This window comes from Periophthalmus magnuspinnatus, chromosome 21 (assembly GCF_009829125.3).
Source record: "Periophthalmus magnuspinnatus isolate fPerMag1 chromosome 21, fPerMag1.2.pri, whole genome shotgun sequence".
Lineage (NCBI taxonomy): Eukaryota > Metazoa > Chordata > Actinopteri > Gobiiformes > Gobiidae > Periophthalmus > Periophthalmus magnuspinnatus.
Genome location: NC_047146.1, coordinates 18,373,925 through 18,389,662, shown reverse-complemented (window position 1 = coordinate 18,389,662; position 15,738 = coordinate 18,373,925). Strand labels below are relative to the sequence as shown.

Genomic DNA, 15,738 nt, shown 5'->3' with positions numbered 1-15,738 from the left:
ATGTTGAACCTAACAGCCACTACACAGAGGAGCAGCTATTAAAACACGAATTACAAACCAAGAATCATTAGTGTTTTTTCTGTCTGACTTGGACTCCAGCTCCTTCAGTTGTCTGGGTGTTTCCAGTGCTGTTCTGACATTAGCGCTTCAGTCCTCAGCTCCTCTGTGTGCTGTTTGTGAGTGTGTGAGAAGAGCCTCTTTGTACGTGGTGCCACTCTGTTCTCTACTCCTTCCTCTCCTCCTCTCCATCCCTCTCTTCCTCTCTTCTCTCTCTCTGTCCTGCTCTCAATCCCTCTCTTCCTCTCTCTCTTCCTGTCTCTTACAATCAGAATAAGCTTTAATGTTATTGTCAGTGAGCAGAATTCACAAACCAGGAACTTGCTTCAGTTTTAAGGCGCAACATAAAACAAAGAACAATAATGGTAAATATGAGCTATGATAAAATGAAAAAATGAAGGCCTTCATTAAAAAAAGGTAAATATAAAATAGAGTTTGACTGAATGTATACAGTATGGGCAGAACAACCGTGCAAAACTCTTTCTCTCTCCCTCTTTTCCTCTCTTCCTCTCTCTCTCCCACATCCTGTCCTTCCCTCTCTTGCTTCTGTACACCTATCTCATTCTCTCCATCCACTCTTCTCCTCCGTCCTCCCTCCTCTTCATCTCTCCGTCTACTCTGCAGTCTAATAATTTCTTCTACTTTCCTTCCTTCGCTCAGTCTTTCCCTCCCTCTCCTCTACAGTCCAATAATTGTCTTTTTATTTGTCTTTGTGCATGTTCCTGGTCTGTCCTCCTTTCTCTTATTCTTACTCTTCCTCCCTCTCTCTCTTCTTCCCCCTTTTTCTCGCACTTTCTCCCGTCCTCTCCCTCCCTCTCCTCTAAAGTCTAATAACTGTCTCGCTTGTTGTCTTTGTGCATGTTCCACAGTGATCCTCCTTTCTCTCCTCTTTTCCATCATTCCCTCCATCTTGTCCACTCTCCCTCTCTCCATCCTCTCTCCTTTGCTTTCTACCTTTCCCTCCCTCTCCCCCTCTCTCTTTTCCTCTCTCCCTCCTTCTCCTCATTCTCTTCTCCTTTCCTCTTTCTCTCTGTCCCTCCCAACAGTTTAATTATTGTCTTGCTGGTTGTCTTTGTGTGTGTGCCACATGTGTTTTGGCCTCCTTTCCCTGCCTCCCTCCCTCTCTTCTCCCTCCTCTCCTTTCCTCTCTCTATCCCCCCCCCCCCCGTCTCTTCTACAGTTTAATAATAGTTTTTTGCTTGTGTTTGTGCGTGCGCCACTCTGTTCTGCACTGCTCTCTCCCTCCCTCTGTTCCTTCCTTTCTCTCTCTGTCTGTCTCTCCCTCCCTCCCTCTTGCCGTCCCTCTGTTCTACAGTGTAATGATTGTTTTTTGAGTTGTCTTTTTGTCTTCCTGTTCCAGGTCATGAGTTGCTGTCCGAGCTCCAGCAGAGGAGGTTCAACGGCTCTGAGGGGGGAGTAGGGCCTGGAGGTGAGGAGGACACTGTGCCTGATTGTAAACTGTAACGGCAAATTATTGGTAGTGTTTTAGACCTCCAGTAAAGCTTAATTCTTGTAAGAATGAATATTTGTGTGTACATATTGCATAAACACTCTATACATCTGGCATTTTATTGATTGCAAAACTTGGAAGAGCCTGATGCGTCTCACTTTGGGATGAGAGCCTGTGTTGTGTAATAGTGGTCCACCCTGCTTCACTTTTCTGTCTGTTCTGTTCTAAAGCTGTACGTTGAAAAGACTTAAATACCTCATTCCTCCTTTCATGGTTTGAAAAATAGTACTTCAGCCCCAGCGTCAAATGTCTGTTGTATATTATCCTCAGGACCGGCGTGGTGTCCTATGGAGGAGGAGCTTCTAGCCCAGCCTCAGGTGATGAAGCTGCTGGACTCCCTGAGAGAGCAGTACACCAGGTACCAGGAGCTGTGCAGGCAGAGGAGCAAGAGGAGCCAGCTGGAGGACATCCACACCAAGGTCATGCAGGTGAGGAAACGTAGTGCACAAGCACACTTAGACACACAGGGTGAAGACCATGGATAGAGAATTGAAATGACAGTATGGTAGGACTGAGTGATTTAGGATCAAATATGTAATTTTAATATTTCTGACAAGCATTGCGATAAGATTTGCTACAGGGTTAGCGTTTTTTCTGCAGAATAAAACAGGAGATTTTGTTTGTTTGTGGAGGAAATTACAGTACTTCAAAAGTCAAATTGCAGTTTATATTTGTTTGTGATTAATCTTGCAGCCCTAACAGTGACTGCATTCAATTTAGATATGCAAACAAGATATAGAGTGATACAAATGACTAAAACTAAACTAGGAGTGTTTTTTAAGGGTGTAAAATTAATACAGTTTTATTAAATCAGAATTTGTTTCACATCAATGATAAGCTTGTTTGTTTTTTTAAAATAGACAGGTCTACAGCCAATCCTTTGTCAGAAAAAGCATGTGGTTTGGAGCAGATGCAAGACTTTGGAGGAAGTGTTAATCAGTTACGTTAAATTGCACTGATAAAAGTCATTTTTAGATTCATGAAAAACATTTTAAAAGTCACTTTGTTGTTTTTGTTTTTTTTTGTTCGCCAAGTCTTTGTTCATTTTCCAAAAAGTAAAGAGAAAGAGAGTCAAAATCTAACTATATTTGATTTTATGTTCAAAATATCTCTCCGTCTCTTCCTCTAGCTCAACTGGACGAAATAATACATACTAGTATCCTAAATTGTAATTTTTATTATAAGAATTTAGAATGAAGATGCAACAATGGCTGTGGTTACATTCACACTTAAAATCTCCTTATTATAAGATTTTTTGAGACTTTTAAAATGAATGAAAGACATAATCAGTGATATCGCTATAGCTTACTTAGCCATAGCAACAAACCCCAAAATGTCAATCTTCCCTCCAAATATCCTCCGGTCATTATCCCCATCCCTCAGTTCTTCTTTCCTGGATCTCAGAACTAGGCTAACCCCCTCCAGCTCTGACCCACAATCCTCCAGCCTCTGTCCTCAAGCTCCTCTCCAACACAGGCCCTTACCCATCAGCCCCGGCACTTACCCATCAGGCCCGGCGGCTTCAGACCACATAATACCACATCCATTCACACATGTGTAATCAACTGTGTGTGCTGGTCCAGGGGTCGGGGGTCAGCGGTTTACAGCCCACAAGAATGTACAAGCAGACGGAGATTAAAAGACTGGATAATTACATGAAACTGATCAGAAACAACTGGGCAAAGCTCCAAATGTAAAAAGCCAGTATAAGGCTGCAGTTTGAATTTATTTTAATTATTTTTTCGATCAGTCGACTAGTCAAATGATTATTTCTATTGTACATTTAGGGATTTTAATCTTATTTTTTATCAAGATGAAGGTAGGAATAGCTAGCTGACATTTTCTAGATTGAAAATAATTACAATGAGTATTAAAATGTTTTAATAAATTTATCAGAATAATTGTGACTAATCCACTATTAATCATTGCAACCATAATCCAGTATTTGTATGATCCTTTTTTTTTTTTTAGTAAAGATGCCGTTTGAGTCTTTCTGACCCCAAAGATCTTGAAGTAATGTGCAATTCTCCACCAGTCATTCCTGTAAATGTCTCCTACACATTTTACAGGGCCTTTTTGAACTTTTAATCTTGTTAAAGCCACAGTATGTAACTTTTCATCCAAAGGCTACACTCGTGAGTGGGCTTGCATAATATTCCACAAATTCCACAAATATTCCATAAAGCGTATCTATTTCCAAGGAGAATGTCCAAAGTATGGTTTAACTTTCTATTTCCACAGAGTCATGCTACCTCCAGAAAGTTACATACTGTACCTTTTAAATAACTTCCTTATCAAAATATACTTGAAATTAGGACTGGGCAACAGGATAAAAAACAAATCACTTCTTAGTTCCTTCATATTGATACATCACAATTTTTAATTTGTGTTTCTTATTAAAACAAATGAAAATGTATTTCAATATATAATTTGCCTCACTTTCCATCATCTAGTTATAAGCTTTCTGATACATCTATTGTGTGTACCATGAGAGAGCAGGACACAGTTCTGCAGTAGCTCTTAAAAAATGTATAGATGTACATACTTTTTACATATTTGTCAAAGATGCTATGATGAATATGCATCAGTATGTGTCTGAGTGGAGTTTCCAGGTCAGACGGCGGTGCTGGAGGACATGATAGTTTACAGCATGTTGTGACATTTGTGAGTTTGGAGATCAGGATTTGTGCCTGTGGCCCTGTTCATACATGTGCCACTTACCGGTGCATATATACGTCCGTACAAATGTGCATCCATGTGCCATAAATACTCCCACTACCACTGTGAATAACACACACGGGTCGCTAAGTGCAAGTGGGAATGTGCTTTGCAACAGTGTAGTGTGATGAATAATGAATCATTTCTGCTACTTTTTCTTTGAAAGCAATTTGCAATTTTCCAGACCACATATGAAGTAGCCTGGTGAGCCAGTCTTGAAGATGTATAAATATTTATCAGTGCAGAAGCTCAGGGGATTGAGAATCCAAACAATCTTTGTATTGAAGAGGAAAAGAGTTTGTGGTGGCTACATTTTGGATGTGTAAAGTTAACCGCTTCCCTCTCGAGTGCCTTTTTTATTTGGGGTATAGATGGGTCCTGCAGGTTATGTGCAGATGGGAGCTGGCCAAGAAATGATCATTTCATAGCCTGACTGCTATCTCACATGTCATGGCATCTGTGCATTTAGGTGTGAACAAGAGAAAGAGAGAGAGCAAGAGAATGGGATGTGAAAGTCAAACCCTTGTTTGTTTTAAATTATTATTTGTCTATGTTCTATGAACTCCTAAAATCATTTATTGCGCAAGGAGCTACATATTGTTACCAGTTTAGTGCTTTCAGGAACTTTTCAGCCTGAACCAGAAAAACTAAATAAAAAGCCGATGCATCGGCTGGACGGGTCAGAGTATGGCAAAATTGCGGGACCCATAAGTACATGTGAATCACTAAACCAGGCCTTGACACTTCGCCAAACAATCCAAACACTTTCTGATAGTTGTCTTCTCATTCTCAAGGTGGTGACGTGGCTCCAGGGCCCAGGTTCTGAACTTCTCAAATCCCATCAGGCCATAGGGGACTCCATTAGGGCTGCACAGGCTCTGCAGCAGAAGCACGAGGAGATCGAGAGCCAGCACAGCGTGAGTACTACTGCACTAAGAAAACTACAATACCACAACACAAAGCAAAGTACCGCAGTTCTAAGTAAAGTGACTGTGCCCACCCCCTTACCCTTTGTGCTCTGCATGCGTGTGCCTCTTGACAGGAGTGGTTTGCGGTGTACGTGGAGCTGAACCAGCAGATCGGCGCCCTCCTCAGTGCGGGAGAGGAGGAGGAGGTAGCTGAGCTCAAGTCTCTCCAGCAGCAGCTCAGTGACGTGTGTTACAGACAGGCCGCTCAGCTGGAGACCAGGCAGAACGTCCTGCAGGCCGCACACAGCTTTCACAGCACCGCACAAGAGGTAGGCTCATGTGCACTGGTGTCTCCTTTTTATGGAGAGGATCGTGATACAATAGAAGTATTAATTACAAAAGCACATAACCAATATTATTATCAAACACTGGAAATGATCGAATATTTATTTATTTCTTTTACCAATACTATCATCCAATATTTGACTTGCTGCTGTGGCTGATGATCTCTGTATTGGAAAATATCAGTTAGGTTTATAAAATCCAATTAGATACAGTAAAATTCTAACTACATAACTGCGGCTTAACTGCCTAAACCTAAGCCAATCTGATGTATCAAGGAAAAACTGAGAATGGCACATGGGCAAACAGAGACTGAGGCAGTGCCAGGAGAAATATTGGTTCCAAATATTGGCTACATTTTAAATATTGGACTGATATGATATGAGGGGAAACCCTATTTTTAGAACAAATATATTGCCAGTCCCTGTCAAACATACTGTTATTTCAGACTAGTTTGTTTCCCTTTCAAAATAATTTGTGTGGCATATAAGACCACATTATTGAAACTGAAGCATACTCAAACCCAACTTGATATCAAAACCTACGGAGCGGCTTTAGAGCTTAACCATGAAACTTATCTATTGGTTATCGGTGCCTCTCCACAGATTTGACCAGTAACATGGCTTTGTGCTGTCACCTGTTTGTCCTCATTGAGATTTCTACATTTACTGCCATACTGAGAAACATTCTAGGAAAAACAGTAACATCTTATGGAGACGAGCAGGTGCTGGACTCTCCACCAGAAATGTTACCTGGTGCTACTTGAACTAATTAAGTACTAGAATTAATTGATGCAGATATTGATAATAAGTACTAGAATAATTGTATAACATAAAATTATATCTTGACATGGAAAGACACACCAATACATTAAACAGATCTCCAGTTTGAGGAAAAGCCTTTCCATCACAGTCAGACGTCATGATAAAAGTGTGCTAGTGTAACTCTATGGACAATAAATGGTTAAGTGTGTTGTCTCCCCACAGCTGTCCCAGCAGCTGGACAGTCTTCTGGGCATGCTCTGTGCAGACGTGGCTCCGGCTGATGGAGCTGCCATCCAACAGAATCTGAAAATGCTGGAGGAGAAGCTGCAGACTGTGGGTGCGTGACTGTACATCCTAAAGTGTGTCACATTTGAGCATGTTATTTTAATTTTGTATTACATTTATGTGCTATACCTGATTTTTACTGTCTTAAAAATATATTTGCAGTGGCCTAAGGTTATTCCTTATACATTCTGAGCATCATAATTATTCTCTGTGATGACTTTTTAAGCGGTTTTGAAAACTCTCAGACATGAGAGTGGAGTTTTACCGTGACAGTAGTTGGCAATAATTACCATGCTAATGCACACTTCCTGATTATCTGCCAACACTTAGTAATTTGATGCAGACAGACAGCCAATATCTGTACTGGAGCAAGATGTATTTGCTCAAAGACATGGGAAAAAATCTGGCAGAGCCCTTTAACTCCTAGTTCTATCCTTGTTTTGTTTTCTCTGACCAAGAGGGCGTTTAACTGTTTTGCTTCACAAAAATGGAATACACTTCAAGAAAAAGCAAACAAACATGGAGACGTTGGTGACAATTGTTATTTAATAAACTGGTAACGAACTTTTATACTTACACCTGCTCCTGTTTTTCATGTTTATAGGGATTTATATACTTATTTGTTTTGTTTTTTCTGTTTGTATTGTATTTTAAACAGGGCACCCATTAAAAGGGAAGCCCAAGTGCTCTCATTAGGTTCCCCTTCATAAATATCGATAAAAAAAGCCCATATCTTATTATTTGTGCTTTTGTCATTTGTCAGAGGCGGGCCTGACGTCGCTGCGGCAGAAGGGGGCATTGTTGCTGGAGCAGATGTGTGGGCAGACGGCGTGGCCTGTAGAGGAAGCAGACGGGGCGTCGGAGGAGCAGCAGGGGAATGTCCAGCAGATTCAAGCGGTCATGGATGAGATGCAGCTCCGCAAGCAAAGGTCAGAACTCAACACCCACCACTGAACATAAACAAATAAGAGACCAAGAATAAACACAATCGATGCACAGTTGGCAGTTTGATAAGTGGAATACATAACTTATTACACATACAGTGTAATAACATACAGTGAGTGGAGAAAAAAAGCAAAAAAGTCCCCACTAGTACAAAGAAAAAGTACTCACTCACTCACTGTATATATTGATCCACTAAAAATATTGTACAATTAGTGCTCACCATCACAGAGTATCAGTAAAAGAATCATGAATGAATAGATAGAGCTCAGAGAGATTTTTCATGCATCTAAAGCACAATGTACTTAAGATCAACTCAGGCTATAAAAAGTAACTTGATTTTGCTACTTGACAAAATGTTTGTTTTCCTCAGGTGTGAAGACATGGTGGACGTCAGGAGGCTCAAAATGCTACAGATGGTCCAATTGTTCAAGTGTGAAGAGGATGCTTTACAGGTCAGAAACATGAAATTCAAAGTAGCCTACCTAGCCTTTATTGGTTTACCAACTGTACTACAATCACAACTGAACCTGGGTTTCCAGTGCCTTAACCCACAGATAGAGGACACATACAAGTTTTACTCATTCTCAGTATATGGACAGGCTATGCCTCATGTGAAAACTCAGAACCTCCAGAATTCACTCACTGAGCTGCAGAAGCTGCATTAGCAATGAATAATGATTGGCTTCAGTAGCTGAGGTTTAGGTAGTGACCATTCAGATCAGAGAGAGGCATTTTAGCGTTAAACTAACTGGATTTCACATTGAAACTGGCAACACACAGAAACACTGATGTGAGGATCATTCTTCTTTCTGATTGATTTTAAGGTGCTTTTATTGTTTTACCAAGCTCTTTCCTGTCTCAGTAATATTTATTTATCTGGTCTGCTTTTATCATATGAGCCCTCTTGGACTCTGAGGTCCTCAGGTAGTCTTCTTTTAACTGTCCTAAGAGTTCAAAGGTGAGGCCTCATTCAGTTTTTACAGACCCTGCCTGTGAAACTGTCTACTTGAGGTCAGCTACAAGTGTTCATATTTTTAAAAGTCCTGTCTCTCGTCCTGAAATTATAACTGTCACTTTCACTCTAGTTATTAATGTTCTGGTTATAGCTTATGGCCTGTACTCTTAATGATTTGAGTCTTGTGTGTGATGCAGTCAGTGGAGTGGCTGGGTGAGCTTCTGGATGCGTTGCTGAAGACTCACGTCCGACTGGGAGACGACTCTCAGGAGACCAGGACCATGCTGGACAAACACCGCAAGTTTGTGGATGTTGCTCAGGTGAGGCTTTCAAATCTCATGTACTAAAGATTTATAACATAACATTCAGATGTTATAACATAACAGATTCATAACATAACAAGTCTTCAATATCAGTTGTACAAAAGGCTCAAGTGTCTAAAAGCTGTTTGAAGGACCTTACATAGATATTATCTACTTTTATGAGCTTTTAACCATGTTACAACAGTGTTTCGTCATCATTAGCTAGTGCAGAGTTATATTTTAATAAAATAATTAACCATTGGATTTATATAGCACCTTTCATGATAACCAAAGGGCTTTACAGTGCATTATTCATTCACTTCAGACTCAGTGGTGATAAGTTACTATGGAAGCCACATCTGTCCTGGGACAGAGGGATGGAAGTGAGGAGAATGCAGGAAGAGTCACGGAATCTCTGCCTCCGACAATCATCAACACTCATGCACACTCCACATTCATACTAGGCAATGTGTGTGTGTGTGTTTTTTTATTTATTTCTTAGGTATACGTATGTACATTAGATATGTTACATACTACAAAGTTTATAGTCAAGGCTAATTTGCAGTGTCCTCCCCTAAAAGGGTTTTACAAAAGGCAAAAAGACACAGGATTATATGATAATATCCCACTGGTGGACCAGTCTAGGTTCAGTTTCAGCTCAGGGCTTAAGGAGTTCCAGAGCTTGGCGCCCTGGACAGAGAATGCAGACTGCCCAAAGAATGTTTAGGTTGAAGTGTCTTGTTTAAGGACACAACGACTGTGTTTCTCCCTGGCACCCCACTGTGGCAACTTGTATTCCCAGTGGTCTCTCATCTGTGGCTACGTAATATTTATAGCCATTTTTCAACAGTAAAAACAAATAAATGAAAATCCACTGCTTGCTACTATGAAATGCCACTCTGAAGAGGTGTTTTGAACAGGAAGTCAGTGTACGTCCCAAAATGCGTCTTCTTTAAAGCAACGTAAATATTACCTGTGACTCTTGTGCTTTCTCCTCAGAGCACATATGACTACGGTCGCCAGCTGCTCCAGGCCACGGTGGTGCTGTGCCAGTCTCTCCGCTGCACCACCCGCTCCTCGGGGGACACTCTGCCCAGGCTCAACCGTGTGTGGAAGCAGTTCAGCGTAAGCGCCGACCAGAGGCAGGCGCGGCTCGAGCTGGCCCTGGACTTCCACACCGCAGCAGAGAGGGTCAGTACACTCACAGGACCTTTCATGGAGTATATGCATTATGTGGGGTGTTCATTCATTCATTGTGCTAGTTTCTCTATTAGGACTAGATGAGAAGAAAATGTTGATGTTTGATCTGTGAACAATTTCGCAAGAATGTGAAAATTAAGACTCTGGATTGCAATTAGATTTGAGATGAGACTAAGCATGTAAACTCCGCTCACTACCACATTTCAAATACAGCTGCTAAACTGGGCAATACCTGGAGGACTAAAGAAAAGGGTGAGGAGGGAGGAGGGGTGGAGTCTGGATATATGAGGAATAATGTGATTGAACTAACAGGTATCCACACTTCAAACTCTGCCCCTGCAGTCAGGTATTTGTAATAAGAAATGCATTCTCCAAAGGATGCTCCTAAAGTGTCTTACATACTGGAGGGACAGATCTATTAGACAATGTGAATGAAAGTGAATTAAGGATTTCACTATTTTTTGGTCATGGCTGTGATAATTGTGAATAATTCGAAATCACTGTTTTTTTTCACACAATAATCATAGCTCCAAGATGTGATGTCTCTAAAGTTGAATAGTACAGTATAATTTTAATAATTTTAGACTTTTTAAATAAAAAGAGCAGAAATCTGTTTCAGATGGATGACCTTGGCACTATTGTGACTTGCCTAGTTTGGACATGACTTTTAAGAAGTACACATAGTGAATATTTGTGTGCATGCTGTGTGCATGCTGTGTGCAGGTGTTGCAGGAGGTGTGTGTGGACCCAGCTGCTCTGGATGACGTAGACTCTTCAGGCAAGGCTCTCCTGGACAGACTCACTCTGCCGGTCATCTTCCCCGATGGGTAATCACCACATACATTTACTGTGTCCTAGGTTGTCCTCACCTTTGAGAATTTGATGATCTTTCTGTGGGCTTCAGAAGTTAGGACTGTTGCCATAGGAATTAACAATTAAAAAACAAAATATTATGTAGCTAAAGGTGGCTAAAACCCATGAATATAAGAGAGACAAGAAACTTTAAGACAGAACTGGTTTACCCGAAGGACAAAACCTGGAGCCACAAACAAAGCAATGTGCTCTACTTCATTCAGTGTAGTGAAGAGTGCAGTGAGCTTATACTGGAGAAACTAAACAGACACATAGGAGAATGTACCAACACCATTGTGAGAGCAGCTCGGGACCCCAATCTGCTGTACAACTCATTCTCAAAGCCACTAAACACTCCTTTGAAGATAGTGAGGTACAGATCTTAGCCAAAAAAAAAAAAACTGTTTTAGAGGGGAGTTAAAGAGGCCATTACAAAACAAAATATTATGTATCAGATAGCTAAAACCTGTGACTATGACTTTCCTGTTTTTAAAAGAAATGTCCTCATGATCCTCAAATATTGAATCTTATCATTACTTCTTTGGATCGGCTTCACAAACTTGTCAATCTCAATCTTATATCTTAAAGTCTTTTCAACTTTTCATCACATCTTTGCGGTTAAATAATGGCAATACTTTCTAAAGCTTTTGCGAAAAAATTATTTAAGTTAAAATCAACTAACTGTTGATTTTCTCAGTCAATTGTAGATGTGTTGACCTGTTTTATGGTTAATATCCCTGTATTTACTGGGCTTATCCACATGAAATTGTTTAACTTTCATACATATGACCACTGCATGTAAAAATGTATTTTTTTTGTACTGGGACTGTCAAGTAACTCTGCCACCAACATAAAGCCAAAATATTGTTATATGTTATCCAGAAAAAACTATAATATACACTGTGTAACCTTAGCAGTTTTTTTTGTTTTTTTTATTGTTTTCTAAAATTTGTGAACTTCTAATTTTGACAACAGTTTTAACAACAAATCAACAACAATTTTGATAATCTTGAACATACGCACCTTTGGATAAAAAAATGTGTACAGACAATTAGAATTTTGGTATTCTTTTGATCCAGTTCAGATTGTTATATTCAGTTAAAGTTTGTTTTGTAATAATATATGTATGTCTACGGTCAATCCAAAATCCATCTTGCACTTTTTGGCACAGTAAGTTCAGTAATTTATTTATTTATTTTTATTTTTTATTAGTCAAACGGTGTCAAAATAAAAATTTAAGAGATTAAACCAAGGCCAATCTGAGTTTACTGTAAAATGTGAAAATGTATTTTACTGTCCAAAAACAGTACTTTTCTGTAAAATGAAGGACTTTCTGTTGTAGCAATATATTTATTTTCGACATTGCGATTATAATGTGCATCCCTAGTCTGAGTATATATAACTTTTAAACTGTTTTATTCTCCAGGAGCGAGCATTTCTTTGGCAGCCCCAGCGACACAGCGGTAGCAGCTGAAGGCGTCAGAGAGCGTCTCCTGCTGGTGGAGGAGCGGCGGTTACAACTGCAGGCGGCGGGCATCGGTTACCATAACGAGGAGGAGGAAGGGGAGGGCCATGAGGAGGAAGAGGCGGGGCTTTTGAAGAGACAGGACTCTAAACTGGACGTGATTGGAGAGGAGCTGAACGAGCGAGACGAAGGGGAGGAAGAGGAGGATGAGGAGCTGCACAGAGACGAACAGGACTGTTGAACTCAGATTATAATATAAAAACAAACTTTAACCATGATTATGGAGATCTGGGGTCTACGGAGGCTACATCCAGGGGCTCATCCAGGGGCTTGCTACATTTTGCTACATGTCCCAACATTTCAACTAACATATGCGTGAAAGGTGCACTATGTAACTTTTTCTGATGGAGACTCTGCCACCTGCTTGTCTCCATGGAGATGTTAATGCATTGTCTAAAAAGATCCACAGTCAAGATAGTCTCCATGGAGAAAGTCAGTGATTACAGGTCAGATCTGTGGAGAGGCGACCCCGCTCACAGTAAGAATGCATGTTTTTCCAAAGTATTTTTGACCAATAAAACTTTTGGGATTAAATTAATTCTAGATAGATGAGTTTAATGCCATACTGTGGAACATTCTAAGCAAAGTGAAAGAAAAAGTTCTTTATCTTGCAATATCAACTTTTTTGTAATAATCAAACACAAAGCCAGTCTAGTGGATTTTATATTCCCAAATTTGCTATGTGCTATATGATAATGCTGTTGGGTGAGTCAGTGTGTCTCTACTGTAATAATGTTAAGAGGGGGTATTATGCAAAATATATTTTTTGAGCTTTCTACCATGTTATAATGTTGTTTTCTCATCAAAAACATGCATAAAGAGGGTTTTGCTGTGATACATACATATTTGAGTAGGACCTGGGAAAGATTGCTAAATTACTCAAATCCCCGTCATGGCTCGTTTCTAGATTTTAGATTCTGTCCAATGCTCAGCCCACAAGCCACGGCATCTATGCAATTCTCCCTAAATGTACAAAAACAGAAAACAAAACTGTACACAGCAATTTCACCAACCTGATGCGATGCAGTAGCTTCATTGGCGGGATGCACGGGGGGAATGGCTTTGGGCAGGGAGCAAGTCAGCGCGTCAAAAACGAGAGTGAAACATATAAAACATGTCAATATGTTGTTTTCAGCGAATACAGCATTTTCAAAACAATAAAAGGTGATCTAAATATGTTAGGTGTTAGCAGTTAATACCCCATTGAAGTAAAATACTCCCTCTTTATGGTACACTTTATCGTCACCATAGGGAATTGTGTCCCCTGCATTTGACCCATCCTTCAATGCCTCTGGTTTAAACCTGTCAGGAGCAGCAAGACCTCCAGATTTTGATTTTGGTCTGGACTGCCTTAGCTGGAGGATTTGACCTATTGTGCATGTTTTGGGTTACACGGTTGCAATTTGTTACATCACTAAATCATTTTATACATTGCTTTCACTACGGACAATCAGTCTGCTTATTGCCTTGCTAGATGAGTATAAAACTGAAAAATAATAGCTCACACTAAGACTGGGACTAAGCAGGACTCTGACCTCTTATTAAAGTCTCCTGAGAATAATAATGTATGAATCCTTTATTCAAATATCTTAGAGCATTCAAAGAAAGTATTTTATCAAACAAGTACTTTAGTGTTTTTAAAAATTTGGGTGAAACCTTGTTTGAGCCACTCAGCCAAAATGTCCTTAAACGGCTCACATCAATCTACTCTAGCATCTACCATGTGGAGTTCAACCAAAAGTGTGTCTAAAGGAGTACTTCTGTTAGACTGTTGTCATTGGATACACAGAGGAAATCAGACAAGGGCTCATTTTAACTGAACTTTTGTTTCAATCATTTTACACATATTTAAATGTATTTGAATAAGGGCTGTGTGATACAATGGGAAAAAAGTAAAATGTTTTTTCATCATATTGATCCATTACAATTTTTTATTTTATAATTTTTTATATTTAAACATTGATGACAGTATTCATTTTCTGAACCTAAACGAAATAGTTAATTGTCACTTAAGTAATCATTTTAAACAAAAAAGTCAAATTTGTCAGTAAAAACATGCACTGAATTTGGAAGAACAGAGGATGAGTTGTAGACCTCTCCACTGACGACAAGCTGATCATTGGCCATTAGTCATGACTGAATCTTGATCTTGATTAAAATTCAATCAATTTCACAGCCCTAATTTGTTGAGTTTTTAATTGTCTCTACCACTTGAATCTACCACACTGAATATCTATCATATCCTATCATGTGCAGCTTAAAACACGTATGAGAAAAAGTAAAAAAAAGATGTTGGTTAAAGGTTTAATAATATCTGCTTTGGATGTAGCCTGCCAGCCCCAGAGCCTCATTTATGACCCTATGAGCTCAAAGCTACAGCGAGTTTGTGGTTCTAAACTACAAAACCTCTGCACTAAAAGACTGAACACTACATTTCCCATCAGCCATCTGGAAAAAAGCCTAATCAAGCCTGGACTGTTACTGGACTTGTGATATTTCTGCTTTGTAATACTTAGACTATTCCAATAGACCAACATTCCCTTTTCCCCATGTGCATGCAACGTGTTACCGAAGTCGAAGGGAACAACTGAATTTTCAAATATGGAGGCGCAAAAAGTCATTTTTTAAACTAAAGTCTCATGTTTCGCTGGTGCTAAACTGAATCCTGTGTGTGCCTCTCTGTCTGCTTCTAGCCTTTGATTGTTCCTTTGTGCTAATAAAAACATTTGGTGCCAATGACTTGTGGAAAATTGTGTGTCAATTATGAAGCAATATGTAACATGCAGCATGTTAATGGTGTCAAACTGGCAATGTGGAACTTGTAAGTATCTTAAAATTATAACAAATCCAAGCCTGCTAGATTACTTAACATTAAATCCTTGCCTACAGTATAGACAAATATGTTAGCAAATTATCTCACAGTATGTTCCACAATAGTCAAAGTGTCATTTTAAGCGTTTTTTCTATAAGGCTTTGCTTCATTTGAAACCTTGGAAACCTTTGCTTCACCAAAATGCGATGCAATAGCATGTACCTCACCAGAGGGCGCTCTGTGCGTGAAGGCCAACGCGGACCTAGATGGCCTTCATGATGGATGATTTGACGTGCAGCAAAATTGCCGCCTTTATTATTCATATTATCCATTAGTTGTTGTTTTTTTTTTTTATAATGCGTCTTTGACATGTATTTTTAGAGTGCATTAAAGTGAATGGGGAGGACCCACTGTACGCGCAAAGCGCGTCCTGAGCAGCACGTTGTGCGCGTGTGTTAGACGCGTGCGCTCTGGTGCGCGTTTTCTTGAGGCTCTCCTTGGCCCGGACAGTTTTTAAACTTTTAAGTGTGATGGGAAAAAATTCAATAATTAGAAACTTGTTA

At 39.8% G+C, this 15,738-nt stretch overlaps 1 protein-coding gene across 1 annotated transcript in view; it reads left to right on the top strand.

Annotated features, from left to right (window-relative positions):
* Positions 1-15,102, top strand: part of sestd1 (SEC14 and spectrin domains 1) — a 32,131-nt gene extending 17,029 nt beyond the window's left edge. Inside the window, exons 9-19 of the mRNA XM_033986585.2 lie at positions 1,418-1,486; positions 1,838-1,995; positions 5,080-5,202; positions 5,328-5,522; positions 6,522-6,636; positions 7,348-7,513; positions 7,900-7,981; positions 8,682-8,804; positions 9,786-9,977; positions 10,710-10,813; positions 12,265-15,102. Of these exons, the coding sequence (XP_033842476.1) occupies positions 1,418-1,486; positions 1,838-1,995; positions 5,080-5,202; positions 5,328-5,522; positions 6,522-6,636; positions 7,348-7,513; positions 7,900-7,981; positions 8,682-8,804; positions 9,786-9,977; positions 10,710-10,813; positions 12,265-12,544 (1,607 nt within the window). The 3' untranslated portion in view covers positions 12,545-15,102. The remainder of the gene's footprint in view (positions 1-1,417; positions 1,487-1,837; positions 1,996-5,079; positions 5,203-5,327; positions 5,523-6,521; positions 6,637-7,347; positions 7,514-7,899; positions 7,982-8,681; positions 8,805-9,785; positions 9,978-10,709; positions 10,814-12,264) is intronic.
* The last annotated feature ends 636 nt before the right edge of the window (positions 15,103-15,738 follow it).